Here is an 18,165-nt window from a genome sequence, read left to right as displayed (position 1 = left end):
AAATCCACAGAATCACAAGAGAGAGCATGCAAACTCAACGCAGGAGAGCCGAGATTCGGACCCAGAACCTCTCGAATGTGAGCCAGATGTGCTGCCCCTTCATAATGATGCCATAGGTCTTTGTTGTCAAGTGGTGGGCCGGTGTCAGGACTAGTTAGAAGATATAACACACTTCACCACTGGTAGAAGGGGGGCTCTGTTACAGATGTGAGGGGAGGGAAACGGTGACTGCGGGGGTGGGGAGCAGATTCTTTGCCACACATGTTGCCCCCAGGGCCTGTCTGGTTGCCTTGGCAGGAAAGCAGGGCAAGGGAGGAGGTGTGTGTGTGTGTGTGTGTGTGTGTGTATGTATGTGCCACGTTTGCATCACACCACTGTAATTCCATGGAGCTCCCAGCAGATAAGAGCAGAGAAGGTTCTTTCTAAAAGGTTGGGGGACCAATGATTGACACTGGGAGACATCCTGTATTTAACATTGTGCTTACTAGTGTAGTTGCACCCCATCATAATACAGTGAAACTCCGCAGTTCGGCATTCCCAAATTCGCCTATTCGCAGATTTCGTTTTGTAACCTGTTCTTCGTTGTTTGCCAAAAAACTATTCTTTGCTGTTTTTGTGCTCAGGCCAAAGTAACAACTAGCTTTGGCGCCATCTGGTGGCATCTTGGTGTCAAGGATGTAAGTTGATGTGAGTTAGGGAGTTTCATTTAGACATTAGTAGTTTTTGTTGCCATTTTGTGGCATCTATAGGCAATTACAAAGAATAATAAAACAATTAAGTTGAAGTACAGTGGCCTCCCGTACATCGTGGGGGACTCACCCACTATAGGTGAAAAACTGCAATATTGAGAGACCATAAAAAGCCTTTTTAATTATTATTATTTATTTTTTCAGTTTAAACACTCCCAGACGTTTTAAACCTTGCCAACGTACTTGAACATATGCAAAAGAATTGCAAGCATAAAAGGGGGGGGGGGGGGGGGGGGGAAATGGGGTTACCCTGCTTCCTCTGCAACCCTGCAACACTTCCCACATGCCAATTTTCACCCCTGAGCCACAGTATAGCAGGGGTGTGAATAAACACTTTAGTTGTAAACGAAAGTTAAACAGTGATATCCAGTTGAAATTGTGCTGGTTTCTCCGTTGCAGCAGTACAATGTGGTGAAGAGACAGCGAATGTTTTGGCATGTACTGCAGTCGCCATAGTTACCGGGAAAATCCAGGCAACAATGAGGCATCATACCAATCTCTCTGGATGATGTTTTTGTGTCAGGTCAGTGAGTTTCAGTCTGGAGGTAACGGGAGACCGAGATGAAACATCAGCGCATTCCCAAGTCCTTCATTTGTCTGGGTCACTAAGAAAGAAAGGATGAGAAAAAGAGCAGGAGAGGGAAAACCAAGCAGCCGTAAACATGTCATCAATGAAATTAGACACAAAGAGCAAATTATCCCTCTTCAGTTTCTCCATCCTCATGTTTTGGCTAGAGTCCATGCATTTAAACATCCTTCAACCCACTTTCCTCAGCATGTGGAGGGGAAAAACACAGACTCCACAGAAAGTATTTAGCTGGATCTGCCAGTGGAGAATATTGTACGAGAAACACATACTAAACACATTTGTTATTCCTGCTATGGCAGAACACTATAGGAACTCCAAACTAAAAAGATAAATATATCACCAGTGATTCATTGATTATGTCACTCACACTTCATTGGTTCAGTCTACATGTTTAGTACATTACTCACGCCATACATCTATTTACCTTGTTGAAAATCCATGTAAGCGTGGGGACAACATGCAAAGTAGTTGAAGTATGTAGCAGCGCTACAGTATACAGTGTTTGTGTGTGGGGGGCAGTATTTGGGCTTACTGTGAATAGGACCGTTATTCACTGCAAACCTGCTGGGGTGGAATCAAAAAAATGGTTGTTTTAGCATACGTACAATATAAAATAGAAATGGTCTTATAGAAGCTTGGAAGTCAACCTTTATTGATAGAATTCAAAAGATCAAACCAGTACAGAAATCATATAAGTCTTTCATATTTGCTTCAGCACTGCTTTTTTTTTTAAATACTGCACATGTAAAAACACTGATTAGCATAACAGGTCTCTAAGGAATGTTATGTACCCACATGTAAGCCACTGCAATTGTTCCCCGTCATGGAATTCCTGCATTGGGGAACACTTACAAAAGGCCGCAACTGCTTTAGGTTCACCTTGTTTTAGGCACTCCCGAGAGTTTGAATCCCACCAATCTCTGTGAGATATGGCCACAAATGTAAACGTAATGTTTTTTTATTGTTATTTTTGTAATTATATTTACAAAGTCATCAAGTGCATTCAAAATCACCTTAAAGATAACAATGATTACACACAGTAGAAGACAAGTTGTTAATATTATAGTCAATAAAGAATGATGGTTTGTAATTGATAGAGTGATATAAGCTCTTTAATAAGGCATTTTAATTAAAATTCATGTAATTTGGGGTGAGAAAACAGCAAGGAAAAAGGCATAACATTTGCTTCAGCAAAGAGATTTAAAGCAACGATTGATTGATTTCTAATGTATTTTGTAACACCACTGATACATGGCATAACAGAATTAAGTAAAAAAGCGACAGAAACAAACAAAGAAAAATGAACAAAAGCAAAATCCATAAGGTACTGCATAGTAAAGGCATACCAGCTTTTTTTCAACCCCTCTTTTATACCTTGCAGCCAAAATATTTCCATAATATTTCCATAAAACACTCACTGGACACTTCATAGGTACAACAACATAATGAGATCCAATACGTAAACTCCAATAATACTTGTGGCCTGCGAGTGCATACTTCACCTGATTCAAATATGATAAAGATCTGTTTGAAGATGCAGAGGTTTTAAGTAAAAAGCTGGTAGGCCTCGTCTGACTGGCAAGCTGGTTGTAGACACTCTGAGTCTTCCTGTCGGTGGTTGGACACCTTGTCAATTATTCAAGTACTCTCCTCTGTTTCTCTCGGGAAATAAATTAGATGTTCTGTGAACTGCCCTGCAGTTGCAATGTGACCACTGATAAAAAACAAAACAAAAACAAAAACTAGACAAAAACATAATACAAAAGTAGAGAATCAGGACTGAGTTAGAAAAAAACAAAACAAGAAAACATAAGGAGAGTCATTAACCTGATTTATGGCAGCTGGAATTCATGAGTTTTCAATTCCATATATGCTTACAAAAATGGCGTACTGTGTTCCAGCAGTCTATGTGCGCAGATATAAAACAACTTAACAAAAATAGCCCAAGAAAATACATATTGCTGTGTTGTAAATCAAACCACATGTTATTAGGACAAAATCCAAAGCCTCAAAGAGAAAAACACATAATGAAAATATAATGTAAAAACACACCTTAAAAAATCCTTCTGTACACTTCCCTGTCATCGCCTATTACAAAAATGCATGGCTTTTAAAAGGACTTTTCCTGAATTAAAAAATGGCTGGTTTAGCATGTTGTTGCCTAACACAAATATAACATGTTGACAAAAAATAGCACCAACATTTTAGCTAATCATCTCTGGAACTCAACCAAATTGATTCTGGAAAAAAAAAAAAAAAAAAAAAAAAATTACCCAGATTCTAAACCCTATTCACTTTTATTCTCGATGGCAAAGGCATAACTCAGTAGTTGATTAAAAAAAAAAAACATCCAATAAATCGTATTTATTGCTTCTGTTGACTTTGGTCCCAAAAGGTTTTGCTGTCCTGCAACAATCATCCCATTAAAGGGTTCTCTGCATCGCCCCGTTCACTTTGTATGAGATAGAACATCAAGTTAAACTGCTTGGCAAATCATCAAATCGTATGCAAAACATTCTGTGAAATTTGTGAAAAATTCTTGGCGGTTTGATTTGACAGTCTTTCCCATACAATGAAGCGAAATGAATGAATAATTGAGCACGCTGGTGTTGTTTGGCGACTAGCAGAAGAATCCGAGGCTGGAGGACTGACTTTAGACTGATGGAGCTGGTCAACAGTGGTCAGTCAGTGAAGTCAAAGTGGGTCCATGAGAGGGGCGGGGCTGGGTGAAGGTGTGGGGGATGTTACCTGGGCCATTCATTGTCGCAGGCTGGGCAGTGGACGCGACGGCGGTGGGCAGGGAAGCCCGGGGGGCATGCGGGATGGCGGGGGTCCTGGTGGTAGCTGGACCACGGGCGGTGCTCTGGATGGAGGGCTGGAGGCGGTGGGGGACTCTGGGACGTGGCGGTAGTTGGGTGGTGGCGGTGAGGGCGTATGGATTGGGGTGCGTGGTGCCGACCTGGCCGGTTGGGCCCCCTCTTTCACCCTTGTGAAGTTGATGCAACGACCCTGAAGTTGAACAAAGACACTTTCTTCAAGAAAACTACTAGACATAAAACATGAGCATCTGAGAGAATTCCATTGATGGAAACAAACTGTATTTGCAATCGTGAGAGAAATAGATGTGTACTTTATTCATCCTGTGAAGGTAATTAAGGATTCAAGGTATTACGAAACTAGTGTTTTTGCAGACACATTTCAGAGCAAAAACATTCGTATGAGGACAAGTAGATATTAATCTGGAAAGCCCTCATCAAGGCCTTTAATATGACATATTAGTTGATGTGGTTTGTCGCAAATACATTTTTAACTTTTTTACTAGTGAAATTTGTGCTGAAATGTGATTCAAGCAAAAACACGTTTGTTGTTATTTTTTTATTCATACTTGTTGGCAAATAAGTTACAGGTCTGTAAATCTCGCACCAAGGACTTTCATTTGACACGATAGTCAATGTGGTTTGTTGCAAATAGATTTTTGACTATGCTCCTGGTGAACATTGTGCCGAAATGCGATTTACTTTCAAGCAAAAACACGTTTGTTGTCATTTTTGTTATGAGGGCATGTTGGTAAATGAGTTACACATCTGGAAATTTAGCATCAAGGGCTTTAATAGGACATATTAGTCGATGTGGTTTATTGCTCATAGATTTGGACTTTTTTGGTAGTAAACTTTGCGCTGATGTGATTCAATTTCAAGCAAAAACACGATTATTGACATTTTTGTCATCTTATGGGGACATGTTAGCAAATGAGCTACAAATCGTGAAATCCCTCATCAAGGGTTTTAATATGACACTAGTCGATGTTGTTTATACTAACAGATTTTCTGACCTCGTTACGAAAACGTCTTGCTGATGTGCTTTGAGAAATCTATAATGCAAAACAGCCTCCTTTGGTAAAATAAAAAATGGCAAATGTTTGAACCAAGTTGTCAAAAAAGTAAGCTGTTGTTTTTCTGCGCAAGTTTCATGTTTGACATTAACTTGTATTGTTAGTTGTTTTTTCCATTTGTTTAAAATGAAATAAACTACATTGGGAATTGTGAAGGTATGTGGGACACTGTAGTTTGAGTTTGTGTTTCTTTTGTGTGTGATTATTTTGACTATTTAATGTAGGTTTAATGTAAGTTGACCCCTTCCCCCCTCCTTCTGTCTGTTCATAAGATGATGTAGTCCATGTGTGTTGTGTGTGTGTGTGTGTGTTTGTGTGTGTGTGTGGGTGAGACATATGGTCAGTCAATGAGTGGAGACAGTGCTGGCGGTTGTGTGCTATTGGCATTAGCTCATTTACCCTTTAGAGAGCTAAATGCCCCCAGGGGAGACTTGTGTTAAGTGAATAAAATGTGCACAGGAACTCACAACAAAAGTAACGTTTGACCGTGTTTGACTGTGTGTAGTTGTCTTTTGTGTGTGGAGCTCGACCTCACGCACGCTCTGACGTCAACATACTTGATGTGGTTTGGAGCAGAGGTTACTGAGTTTGTTGCATTAAAGAGCGGAGAAAACGTGCGCTTAATCCTCAAGACCTACATGTAACTTAACCAGTCCAACATGTAACCATACATATTAACATGTTCTAGACAAGGAGCTTGGCACATAACACCTCATTCACAGCTAAAGTGGTCTATTATACTGGACTTGTAATTTGAATGAGTTTTTATTGAAAAATAGGGTTACTGAAAATGGAAGAAATTATATGATTTTTGACCTGAGAGTGGCTTACAAGTTCATTTCAGAGGTCAGAGTTCTTTATGTATCTTGCTTTCTGCAGTGGGCAAAGGTCTGACTCAAACAGAAAGGACCTGCCCCCAAACTGTTGTCACAAAGTCGGAAGCATACAATTGTCCAAGAATTTAAAGCCAGTCTTTACAGAGGTCTCCACTTAGTTGGATAGTTTTGTTGTTTTGTGCGTCTTTTTTTCTAGATTATGCCTGCTTGGTGCCATCCATCCATTTTCTACCGCTTATCTGAGGTCGGGTCGCGGGGGGCAGTAGCTTTAGCAGGGACGCCCAGACTTCCCTCTCCCCAGCCACTTCATCCAGCTCTTCCGGGGGGATCCCGAGGCGTTCCCAGGCCAGCCGAAGGACGTGGTCTCTCCAGCGTGTCCTGGGTCGTCCCCGGGGTCTCCTCCCGGTGGGACGTGCCCGGAACACCTCACCGGGGAGGCGTCCGGGAGGCATCCGAATCAGAAGCCCCAGCCACCTCATCTGGCTCCTCTTGATGTGGAGGAGCAGCGACTCTACTCTGAGATCCTCCCAGATGACCGAGCTATCTCTAAGGGAGAGCCCGGACACCCTGCGGAGGAAACTAATTTCGGTCGCTTGTATCCGGGATCTTGTTCTTTAGGTCACGACCCACAGCTCGTGACCATAGGTGAGGGTAGGAACGTAGATCGACCGGTAAATTGAGAGCTTCGCCTTTCGGCTTAGCTCCTTCTTTACCACAACGGACCGATACAAAGTCCGCATCCCTGCAGACGCTGCACCGATCCGCCTGTCGATCTCCTGTTCCATTCTTCCCTCACTCGTGAACAAGACCCCAAGATACTTGAACTCCTCCACTTGGGGCATGATCTCATCCCCGACCTGGAGAGGGCACGCCACCCTTTTCTGACTGAGGACCGTGATCTCTTTGACACATAAAAGTGGGGTACACACACACACACACACACACACACACACTGATAATCGGGCTGAATTTAAGCATCCCCACCTTCTGATCAAACTCAGCAAAGGCCTGATTATCAGATGTTTCCAAAAGATTATCCTGTGGGGTGTGTGGGGTATTAAGAGTGATTTTTGCGCTCTGATCAGCTCAGGGCCGACTATCGTAAGTGTTAAACCTGTTCAATATTTCCGATCACAAATCCTTGCGTTATGTGGTCAACAACCAAATCTGGCCGAGCCACAGACTGTGATTGTGATGTGTTCCTAGCTAGGTTCTACTTCAGTTTTGACCACACGCCTTAGTGTGTGAAAAAAAAAAAACATTCCTCAAAAACCTGTTTTATTTAATTTTTTAAATCCGAGTTTGTCTGCAGCCTCAAAAAGGACCAGTTACTCATCCCGTCTCCCTTCCTCTGCCCATCTCATTCACTCCTGCTGGCTGATGTCTCTCTCAAGTCGACTCCTTAATTTCAACACCTGGCTCACATTACGCACCAGAAATTGGCTTCAGCGCCTTTGTGAGTGCTGGCGCGGTGTCATCGTTGTAGCTCGATAGAGGCAATTCACAGAGAAGCCACATGGTTTCTTTTCAAAGCCCCGGGTCTTTGTATTAGAAATAAGATAAGATCTGTGTAAATATTTCTTCAACAATGACAAAGTTAAATGTTTGATCGTTCACAATAGTTCACATGAAACTTTATAATTCAACTTTATTGTCAAATATGATTCACCTTTTTCTTTTCCTTTCATCCCTCAGGCTTTTTAGCACTTTTTTATACTATCATTATCTTGTATCTACTCTGCTATAATCTTAATTTGTCCCTCCCAGCCATCAGGCCGTGGTCCAAGGATCAGTTAAAATCATGCCTCTCTTTGCAGAAAATGTTCCAATAATTCTTTTAACAGGAATTCCTCGTTTAAGAGTGTTTTCTTGGCATGGCAAACATGTACAGCTCTTTTTGCCCTCAGAGACTCAAAGTCGCCATCATCTTGCAACATGGCAGGCTTAAAAAAAGATTTGATTTCCGTCATCGTTGCATCTCTACTGGGTGACTCGCATTGGCTGGGCATGACGCAACGTTTGCCTTTAAGAAGAAATCATGCCATTTTTCCACTAAAGTCACATGCGGTTTGCAATGAACCCTCAGAAATATCTCCAGGCGAGCTTATTTCCAGGCACTGGAATGCTATAGTTCATGCGGAGAGGAAGCAAGCATTTTTTTAATGTAATCCTTCGATTTGAAGACGTGTTACCTGAGCTTTATTTGGGAAAACTCGCTTGCCAAATAACAGTCCAAAACATGGCATGCTTCAAGTAAATAGTGGCGCAAAAGCGGGCACTAATGTCGCCACGGAATGGCTTGTTCTTACCGAGTCAACCGCTGTTTCGTCAAAGCTTTACATTATTTACATCATTTGGACCATCCTTCTACACACAAACTGCGATGTAAATCACTCAAACCTGACTTATTGGAATACTTCTTTGAGGATTGACATTGAATCTTTGGTGTTGACATGTGGAAGGGTAGTTTTATTAACTTTTGGAAACAAAGCTCTTGACACCACTTTTGTTGTAGTGTCACTACACAAAGGCTTTAAGTCACCTCGAGAGCAAAAACAAAAAAGCCAGCAGGAGGGAGAATCACGCACAGTGGTTCCATTGGCTACCTACATGATCTCCGGGCTGGGGCCTCATCAAAGAGACCTGGTCGTAACCGCGACGAAACAGCGCCCAGATAGCATCCAGTTTACCCTGAATAAGACAGAGGAGATGGGCAGTTAGCAACTAGAATCATCACATTGTTCAAGAGAGTGCTGAAATATTTAGCAGCTTTGGTTCCAGACTGTTCCGCCTTGCATACAGCGACACGTCTCTTTATTTTTTTCCTTCACCATACAATTTGCCTTTACAGATGTCATTTCTGCCGGTGCTGTGGTAAAGATTTTTACTCTGAATGTTGGTATCATCAAAATAAATTTCTTTGATGCGAATAATATTCCATTTTACACTATAAGGATACATCTTGAAACTGTATTTAAATGTAAGTGCAGTGGGAAATGTTCTTTTCTTATATAAGGTGAGTCCAGTCAGCATGCATAGTGACTGGCCTTTTTCCGACCGCTGACTGTGAGTCAACTTTCACCATTAATCGGAGCAGTGCAGAAGTCATGTAGAAATACATAGACTGTACAGTTCCACTGGCGATGTGTACAGATAACAGTAAGCACAGCTTCCCTTATGAATGGCCAGTGTTGTGACATAGTTTATTTCGCACGCTAAAAACACAAATACTACTGACGCCAGGTCTAATAATGCTACAGTGTTTGGAGTGGTTGTATATTTGTACATTTCTTCGGATATATCAGAGGAGGCCCACGTCTTCTCCCATGTTTTAGGAAAACATCACAACTTTAATCATGAAGGGATTGGGCCTGTCTGACTGTCGAGATATTTCAGCCACACTCAGTCAGTTGAAACTCACTTGCAAAGGCAAATGAAATGCAGTGAACAAGCTGGAACATGATGGGTTTGTAAGCTGTTATTTTGTTTGTGGAAAGCAAACCTATACAGTATGAAGGATTTTATGGTCAAACACTTAAACACAATACTTTTAAATTATTAGATTATTTCTTATGCTGACTACACTGGATCCCTTTTGAACTTCCTTCCGATGAAAATCTCCTTAGGCTATTGTACTGTATGTATGAGCAGTATGAATAAAAGCACAGTTGTGGACAGTGAAGGCTTCTTTACCCGGATGGGTGTGTACCACTTTCGGTTCTGAGGTGGCTTCTTGGGAGATTTCTTGGGTTTCGGCTCAAAGGGTTCATATTCCTGTTCTGGCATTTTCACCACCGCATTTTTCGGCTTTTCCAGCTTTGCCCCCTCCTCGGTGGAGCCCTTTCCACCCCAACGCACCTTTAAGACACAAGTGTGAATTACAGCATTTATTGTTTGGCTTACTGCTTTATTTATCACCTGTCAGTCATATATATATTACCTCCATCCTCTTGATCCCTCCAATTCCTCTCCCTCCATAATATGAGGCATCTACAGTGGGCCACTTCTTCTTTGGCTGACCATCTTCATCATCTGACTCCTATAAGAGGCAAAAAGTTCTAAGGTGTGAGGCTACTGCATTTGAAATTTGTTCCCCCGACTGTTTGCAATTGAGTGGTGTTTTTCAACTTACAGGCTCAGGAGGTGGTGGAGGAGGAGGTTCTTTGATCACCTGGAAGAGCAGCACAAATATAACATGTTCATAAGAGGTAAAAACAAAATTTGTTATGCTTTTCACAACCACATTAATCACAACACTGCCTCCCTTTGAGCTCCTAGAGGGTTTTGGAGAGCTCTTATGTTCCTGTAGGTTTTAGACAAATTTTTGCTTTTCATGGTCTTACCACAGTGCAGCAGAGAGGCCAGAACCACCACATGAGCAGCAGGGCCAGTAGGAGAAACAACACCAGCAAGGTGATGAGAAGAATGGTGCCATCAAACTGTGGAAGACACATATATAGCATTGGCATAAAAAAAGAAACAAAAAAAACTACAAAGAGAGGTCAGTTGAAGAAAGCAAGACAACTTGCAGACATGATCTAATCTACGACTTTATCCAGAGTAGCACTATAAAAGAATCCAAATCAGTTGGACTGCTTTTATCTCAGTACATAAATAAAGCTGGTTCTTTTCCAGAAAGTTCATGATGTGTGAGTAGGACGAGGATGAGTACATTAGGTCAATTTCTATTCAGATGTCTACGCCTCCCACTCCATCCATCTTCTATACTGCTTATTCTGTTCAGGTTGGTAAAACAGACACCAGCCAACCAACTGTTTGTATCCTTTCCAGGACCAAAATGTACCAGCACGAAAAAGGTGCAGGTTAATTCCCAAGGGTCAAAAGTCAAAATTTAAGGGTACAAGAGCAGTATCAAAGGCATCAGCCTAATGACAAGCCATTGTAACCTTAAAGCTACAGTGAAAAGAAAAAAAATAACTGTGAAGAAGTTGGGATTCAATAATTGCAGAGTTGTTAGGGACTAACCCAGAACCTGGCAGGAAACAACTAGAAACTTTACTCTCCCCTTAAAGAACTGAGCTGCATGTGCTATGGACATGTGAAAGGGTGAATTGAGATGACATCCAGACGTAGCCGCTGGACTTGAGTCTGGAAAAAAATCTTGTACAATAGCGCTACAAAATCAAGAGTAACAATTGCCCTGGAGGCAGTTGAATATTGAAACTAATTGGGAAAGAATTGTGATGAAGGTGTAATCATAGCTGGGGTCAACAAACAATTTTAAAGATGTTTCAGTAATAGAAAGGCTGCCTTTAGGCTTCCATTGGTCTTTCTCGTGTTTCTTCCCCCCACCCTTCAATGACAGTTGTTGATGTAAGATGGGAGATCCCAGAGCGAATCCATCAGTAACTTTGCGCTAAATATCCACGGGCCAAATATGGTTCCCATTACAAACCACAGATGAGGATCAGATGTGGGTCGACTTAAACCTAGGCCTCTTGCGGGCAAAGACACGGGTTGTTTATCAGAAATCAGTGGTAACGCCGTCATAGAGTCAGACATCGGCAGGGACTGATTAACTGTTTCCTAGAAGTCAAATAGTACGTCTGTGAGTTCCATGAAATTTGTTGATTAGTTGCCACATGCATGACGCAGTGGCGCAATATGACTCCACTGCTTTCGCACAACAGAATTACAAAATCTCATGACCTTGTTACCTCCATCCATGTTGGTCCACAAATATTATGAAGTGGGTGATTTAGGGTTGCTGTGGCAAGGATGTTATTCTCATTATTAGAAGACAGTGTGTACCTTCAAAAAGATTTTGAGACTGCTATTTAAAGGTCAAAGTAATGTGCAAATGCGGTGTTTTGTTTTCATAGATGTACATTTATACATACAATATTCAACACGTTGAGGTACTGCTACAGTATCTCAAGGGTAGAGCTTGATGATTAAACTTTTGCAGTGTGTTGATTGGTTAAGTCCTTCTCTGCGGCAATAAATGCCCTCCATCGTTGTCTTTTGTTTAGTATTTTGTGTTGCTTTTGTTTAATTCAATGGAAGGTTACTGTATTTAATCAGCAGACACGGTGATCAATCCTTTCTATGGTGGAAATACAAACCAGATAATGAGTAGCAAACCGAAACACTTGGCTGACATGTGGCTACAGTTGATGAGGGCACAAACACGACGAGAAACCACATGCTATAAATAAAGATTTTAAAACCCCTCTTAAGACAAATTTATGTTAAAAAGAAGCTGCCACTTACACACTCTGTGGTGGTTATATGCACATTACTGCTGATGAAAGACAGACCGTCATTCATGCTCACTTGAAGATAAATCACCCTGAAACAAAACAACAATGACAACTTAATTTAGGGATGGAACATCACGGGTCAACGCTGAGCACGTTTTTATTTATTTTGACGCATATGCGAATGGAGTCATTTTGGTCATCTTGGTACCAAATTGCGTCATTGTAACGTCTGATGGTGTTGATGTATTATGTATGTATATAAAGTCAACCTAGCCTATAGCCATTCACAACAAAACACGAGTCAGACAAAAAAAAGGTAACATTCGACAATTAAAACAAAAGTGCTTACAGTCTCCAAACTACTCTCAGCATGAAGCAGCTATCACTGAGGTCCCCCCCCCCCCCCCCCCCCCCCCCCCCAGTTACAACTGAGCTAGTTGAAGACACCAACATGTGCAAAAGAGAGAGAAAGAAAATGTTTGCCAATACAAACTACTTAACGCTTTTTCCAAGAGATTTGCACTAAAAGATTAGGTGCATTAAAATAGAAACCCAAATAGTTAAAGAAAAATTTATATGGTTAAGATTCTTTCCTTTGGATCCCTGTTTTTAAGGATCATCTATTGTAAGCTCCATGTTTTTTTTTTTTTTTTTTTTTTTTAAATCTACAAGTCTACTAAACCATTTTGATGGACTAATTCCTTTTTTCTGCTAGGGTGGAAAAACAATTCTGCGAAATCCTAGTGACCTCTGGTGACCCGTTTGCAGTGAGTTCCTAAAAACATATGGATGAAAGGCACGCTTTTGGCAACCCCCACCCCAAGCCGCCCACTTGTACTGTACTGACAGAACCAGGTGAGTGTGAAAGAGGTCTGGCAGATGGAAAACAGGCCGCACAACTGATAAACCTGCTATAACATTGCGACACAAAGACTGTCTGGCTTTAAGAAAAGGGGAAGATAAGGGAATGGTTAGTGGGTGCCGTTCATGAACAAAACCATGCGCACATTGTTCACATTGTCATTAAACTACAATACGTGAACATTAAAATATTATGTTATGTTTGATGCACAATATAATGTATGTGAGGGGGTTGACTTTTTCCAGATGTGGTATGGTTATTCACCTCACATATACTGATTGTCATCAGCAACATACTGTCTGTGATAAAATGAAAGTGCAGTACGTCAACCTAAAGGCAAATGAGAATAGCTCCCACTGCAGTGTAGACCTCCTCCAAAGTTGAACCATTTTTCAAACTTTTTTGTCGAGTTATATTTTAACAGGCCACTTTCAGCTTCATGGAGGATGACCAAACATGACAAAAGTGTACCATTGTGAATCCCATCCATCCATCGTTTCATTCTCATTACTGCCTATCCTGTTCAGGGTCACGATTGAGATGGAGCCTATCCCAGCTGAGTTTGGTTCAAAGGTGGACTACACCCTGGACTGGTTGCCAATCAATCACATGGCACCTATAAAGACAAACAACCATTCACACTGATTCACACCGCCACTGAGTAGGAACTGAACTCACACCGTCTGAACCGAAGTCCAGTGATTTAACACCGTCAGTGACTCTATTGTAAATTATTTTAAGCAAAAATCAATGGTAAATTCCTCAAACAACAGAGACAAAAATCAGCATGTCACTTAATGGTTTAAGAAAGGAGACCGTTCCATGTTTGATACTGAGGTAAAGGGAAACAGTTATCTCTGCACTCGGCGAAAAGAGAAAATGTATTTTATTTGTATTTCATATTTAATAGTGACAATCATACGGTATCATTTGTTCAGTCACTCTTTTAGTTAATGTGATGTGGCATTGGAAGTTAGAAATTGACTCTCCCACTTGCAATTTGGGGTGGGAGGGCAACAATTCCATTGTGACTCAAACTGCAATTTATCTAAAGCAAAGCAAAGAAAAGCAAAGCAAAGCAAATTTATTTATATAGCGCATTTCATGCACATGGTAACTCAATCTGCTTTACATGATTAAAAGCATTTAAAAACAAAGAAAAAACAGCATATAAACATTTAAAACAAAGAGAAAAAAATACAATTCAAACAGTGTGCAGTGCAAGAAATAGAATTAAAAATAGAAATGCTCCAAAAAGCATTGGAAAAAAGAAGAGTTTTGAACCTGGACTTAAAAAACATGCACACTTGGGGCTAACGTCACTTATTTCGGCAACTTATTCCAATTATGTGCAGCATAATAGCTAAATGCTGCTTCGTCGTGTTTGCTTTGGACTCTGTGCTCCACTATTTGACCTGAGTCTGTCGATCTCAGAGCCCTTACTGGGTTTATATTCCAGGAGCATTTCTTTCATGTATTTGGGACCTAAACCGTTTAGTGATTTATAAACCAGTAGCAGAACTTTAACATCTATTCTAAAGCTGACCGGAAGCCAGTGTAAAGACTTTCGAATTGAATTAATATGCTCTGACCTCTTTGTTCTGGTCAGAACCCGAGATGCAGCATTCTGAATGAGCTACAGCTGTTTAATGCTCTTTTTGGGGAGTCCAGTCAGAAGACACTTACAAGCGAAAGGTAACGTCCATCTAATCATTTTCATAACTTCCATCACTGCTAGGTGCAATCCTGACCTTTCTCTGAATCATCTTAAGAAGTTCATCACACTGCTTTCTACAGCGTCAGGCCGACAAGGAGCCCATAGCCTTAACTACTCCTGTGCTAACGTGGTGCCTTAGAAGGAGCAGGATGGTTGTGCAGAATCTTTTTTTGTGCTAGATTCTTTTCCAGAATCTAGCACAAGAATACACCGATAGGTGAGAATGGGGGAATTGGACTACTTTCCAATTGTGAATCCATCCATCCATCCATTTTCTGAGCCGCTTCTCCTCACTAGGGTCGCAGGGCGTGCTGGAGCCTATCCCAGCTATCATCGGGCAGTAGGCGGGGTACACCCTGAACTGGTTGCCAGCCAATCGCAGGGCACATACAACCATTCGCACTCACATGCACACCTACTAGCAATTTAGAGTCTCCAATTCATGCATGTTTTTGGGATGTGGGAAGAAATCGGAGTGCTCAGAGAAAACCCACGCAGCCGCGGGGAGAACATGCGAACTCCACACAGGCGGGGCCGGGGATTGAACCCGGGTCCTCAGAACTGTGAGGCTGACGCTCTAACCAGTCGTCAACCTGTGCCGCCCAATTGTGAATCACTTAACCATATATGTTTTTATATCAGATTCTAGCTTGGACTTACTATATTTAGTTTGGATATTGTTGTGCATGGTACTCGTGCACCTTAACAAATAACTGTCTCAGCTGGTCTCATCCACCCTTCCAGCCGCTCCCCCCACTACACAATATGTTGCATTGTTTTTCTAATTAGACCTTGATCTTGTAAAAAGCGTGTCTATATTCACTTCAATGAGTATAATTAGGTGAGTCATTGTTCAAGTATACTTTATTTCTGGTCTGATATGAAATGTGTGCTTCCTAATAACAACGATATGCTATCATTTAGTTATATTGAGGCCTTAATAATGTTTGTAGTCTCATTAAGAACACCCCCCCCCCCCTCCAATCTAATACATTTAGTAGTGTGTCATTAAATAAACTGATCTTTTTCATTGCTGATCAACTTTGCCTGCAAATGATCAGACATTAAAGCTCTTGATTTGAAACATCAAATGCTATAGGAAATGTAAACAAATGTGTTTATTTGTTTTTTTTGTTGCATTTTGTCACTGCTGACACCATTATAACATAGCATGTGACTAAAAATCATTTAGAAATGCAGGGATAGAAAATCAGATGTCTCTGAAAGATTATCCAGATCAATTTATTTGATTGTGTGTATTTCCTTCTCAATCTGCTCATAAAATGTTCAGGACCAACGACTGTACATGACAAACCTTGTGTGTGGTCTCCCAAATCATTTACCACATTAAAAATGACAAGGAGCAGGGTTTGCAACCACCAGAGACGCAAACAGTCTAGCTTGTATTTCTTCTACTACTCTTACTTCTTTGGCTATTCTGCCAATCTCGATGCCCTGTGGCACCATGTTGTCTCTCACAGGTCAGTTTTGGTATGAGAATGACATTGTTATGTGTGTGGTGTGATCTGTTGGTCATCTCGAGTACATCACCTGGTATAAGAGCAGGAAGAGCACACATTCGGAATTGTCTATGCTTTATCATGTTTGGGATCGCTCGCATTAAAACAAAAAATCAATTGTTCAAAATCAATGTGCGTACCCCACTTAAAAATGCTTAGATGAGGAGTTAGGCTGCTTTACGGAAACTCATAAAACACTTAATAAGTATGGTGTAATATAAGCTCCTCCCATCTCGTCTTTAATGTACATTTATGGAAACATGAGAAACAAGATTCATCTCCAAATATTTCCATCTGGATACATTTAAATGGCCTAAAATTCTGCACTAAGTGACAAGATTACGGCTTTCTCTGAAGTAAACCAGCCTCTAGTTTTTGTGACTGACATTCCGACATGCAAAAGTATTTTTAATGGCCATGTGTGCTGCGAAGTTGCAAAAGTGCTCTCCCTGCGGGCTTTCCACCATGCTGTGAAGCGAGACGTTTACAAACGCAACACATGGCTTCACGTTTGAACGACTCCCACTGACTGTCACGTGGCTTTGATCGCCCCAAGCGAGACAGGAAAAGCTGATGGAATGACAAGCCGCTTTTTAGGGACACAGACAAATGTGGAAAAAAAGAAGGACAGGCAGGCAGGGATAGATGATTTGTGGGTTGTGAAGCCACAGTGGCAGCAAAAGTCAAGAAGCAGAGATGAAGGAGGATGGGGAGCGAGATGGTTAGGTGGTGATGCATGAAGCCATGGAAAGTTACAGAGGCGTTTAAGCGGGATTCTCTCTCCTACGAGTTTGAGGCAGGAAAACACTTAATTTTACGACTTCTCTGCCACTGCGTCAATCATGAAAAGTTTATAGAGTGTCATGTGTGGTGAAATGTCTCCACAATGCTGTTGGCACTTAAATACCTTTAACATCATCCTTGAATTTGGTTTGTAACTATCTCATGGAAAAGTAACATTAAATAAATGAACTTTATATAATAACTGTAGCTGTATGCCTTGACCAACACAAATATATTGTTGTGACCTTTACACACACACTAACAATTAGATTTATTTATTAAAATAATCCCAAATTAGTCTTCTTTTGAAATAAAGCCACTTACTTCCCAACTTCATCGATGACAGGAGCTGGACACAGCAAGAAGGTGTTTTCTACACCTGCAGGCTTCACGTCTACAAGGTAAATCAAGCAAATGTTCATTTTAATGTGAATTTTAGGTTTATTGCAGAGCATTACAGTTCCCATCCACAACAGCGGAATAACACTGTCTACTTACTGATTGTGATGGTGTCGTTGATTTTAAAGCTGCACAACACCTGGTTGATGTTCCTGGCATGAAGGAACCCGTTGCCCCTCACCACTACTTGGAAAGTCTCTGGTTACATGACAGCAATTTGGACACATGAGACTAGTATGCCAAGACAATAGAACAGTTAATACTGCCATGTTCATGTCAAGCAGGTTGTTAGTGTAAGAGCGGTATGAAGCTAATTGTGAGTGAAGCGTAATCACAGTTATGTGCCTTATTCAATTCATGCATAACCGTATTAAAAACATTGCACATTGGCAGTGCAGTTATTCTGGCTCAGGTGTAAGAGGGTGCTTGTTCAGTTTTGTGCAGGCTTTGCGGGCCCTGAAGCGCCTGCACGATGTGTAAGTGCCACAGCAGGTGAACGACCTGCTTGGACTTCACAGAGTTTTCCCCTGTGGTTGAACGTGCTGACAAGTCCAACCTTAATTTCGTCCATTTATTTCAAAGGGACCTGACATT

General features: G+C 41.2%; 1 protein-coding gene and 1 long non-coding RNA gene across 2 annotated transcripts in view; one reads left to right on the top strand and one right to left on the bottom strand.

The window, feature by feature from the left end:
- Positions 1–2,428: 2,428 nt before the first annotated feature.
- Positions 2,429–18,165, bottom strand: part of antxr1c (ANTXR cell adhesion molecule 1c) — a 36,736-nt gene continuing 20,999 nt past the window's right edge. Inside the window, exons 10-18 of the mRNA XM_061705954.1 lie at positions 17,671–17,769; positions 17,497–17,566; positions 12,301–12,379; positions 10,410–10,505; positions 10,199–10,237; positions 10,007–10,105; positions 9,760–9,924; positions 8,677–8,757; positions 2,429–4,347 (exon numbers count right to left, since the gene is read on the bottom strand). Coding sequence (XP_061561938.1) covers positions 4,096–4,347; positions 8,677–8,757; positions 9,760–9,924; positions 10,007–10,105; positions 10,199–10,237; positions 10,410–10,505; positions 12,301–12,379; positions 17,497–17,566; positions 17,671–17,769 — 980 coding nt within the window. The 3' untranslated portion in view covers positions 2,429–4,095. The remainder of the gene's footprint in view (positions 4,348–8,676; positions 8,758–9,759; positions 9,925–10,006; positions 10,106–10,198; positions 10,238–10,409; positions 10,506–12,300; positions 12,380–17,496; positions 17,567–17,670; positions 17,770–18,165) is intronic.
- Positions 10,198–13,196, top strand: LOC133417820 (uncharacterized). Its single transcript, XR_009770403.1, has 3 exons — positions 10,198–10,274; positions 10,415–10,479; positions 13,006–13,196. It is a non-coding gene; the product is annotated as an uncharacterized LOC133417820 (long non-coding RNA).

The sequence above is a fragment of the Phycodurus eques genome, chromosome 19 (genome assembly GCF_024500275.1).
Source record: "Phycodurus eques isolate BA_2022a chromosome 19, UOR_Pequ_1.1, whole genome shotgun sequence".
Lineage (NCBI taxonomy): Eukaryota > Metazoa > Chordata > Actinopteri > Syngnathiformes > Syngnathidae > Phycodurus > Phycodurus eques.
The sequence above is the reverse complement of the archived record's forward strand: the minus strand, read 5'-3'. Positions and strand labels throughout refer to the sequence as shown.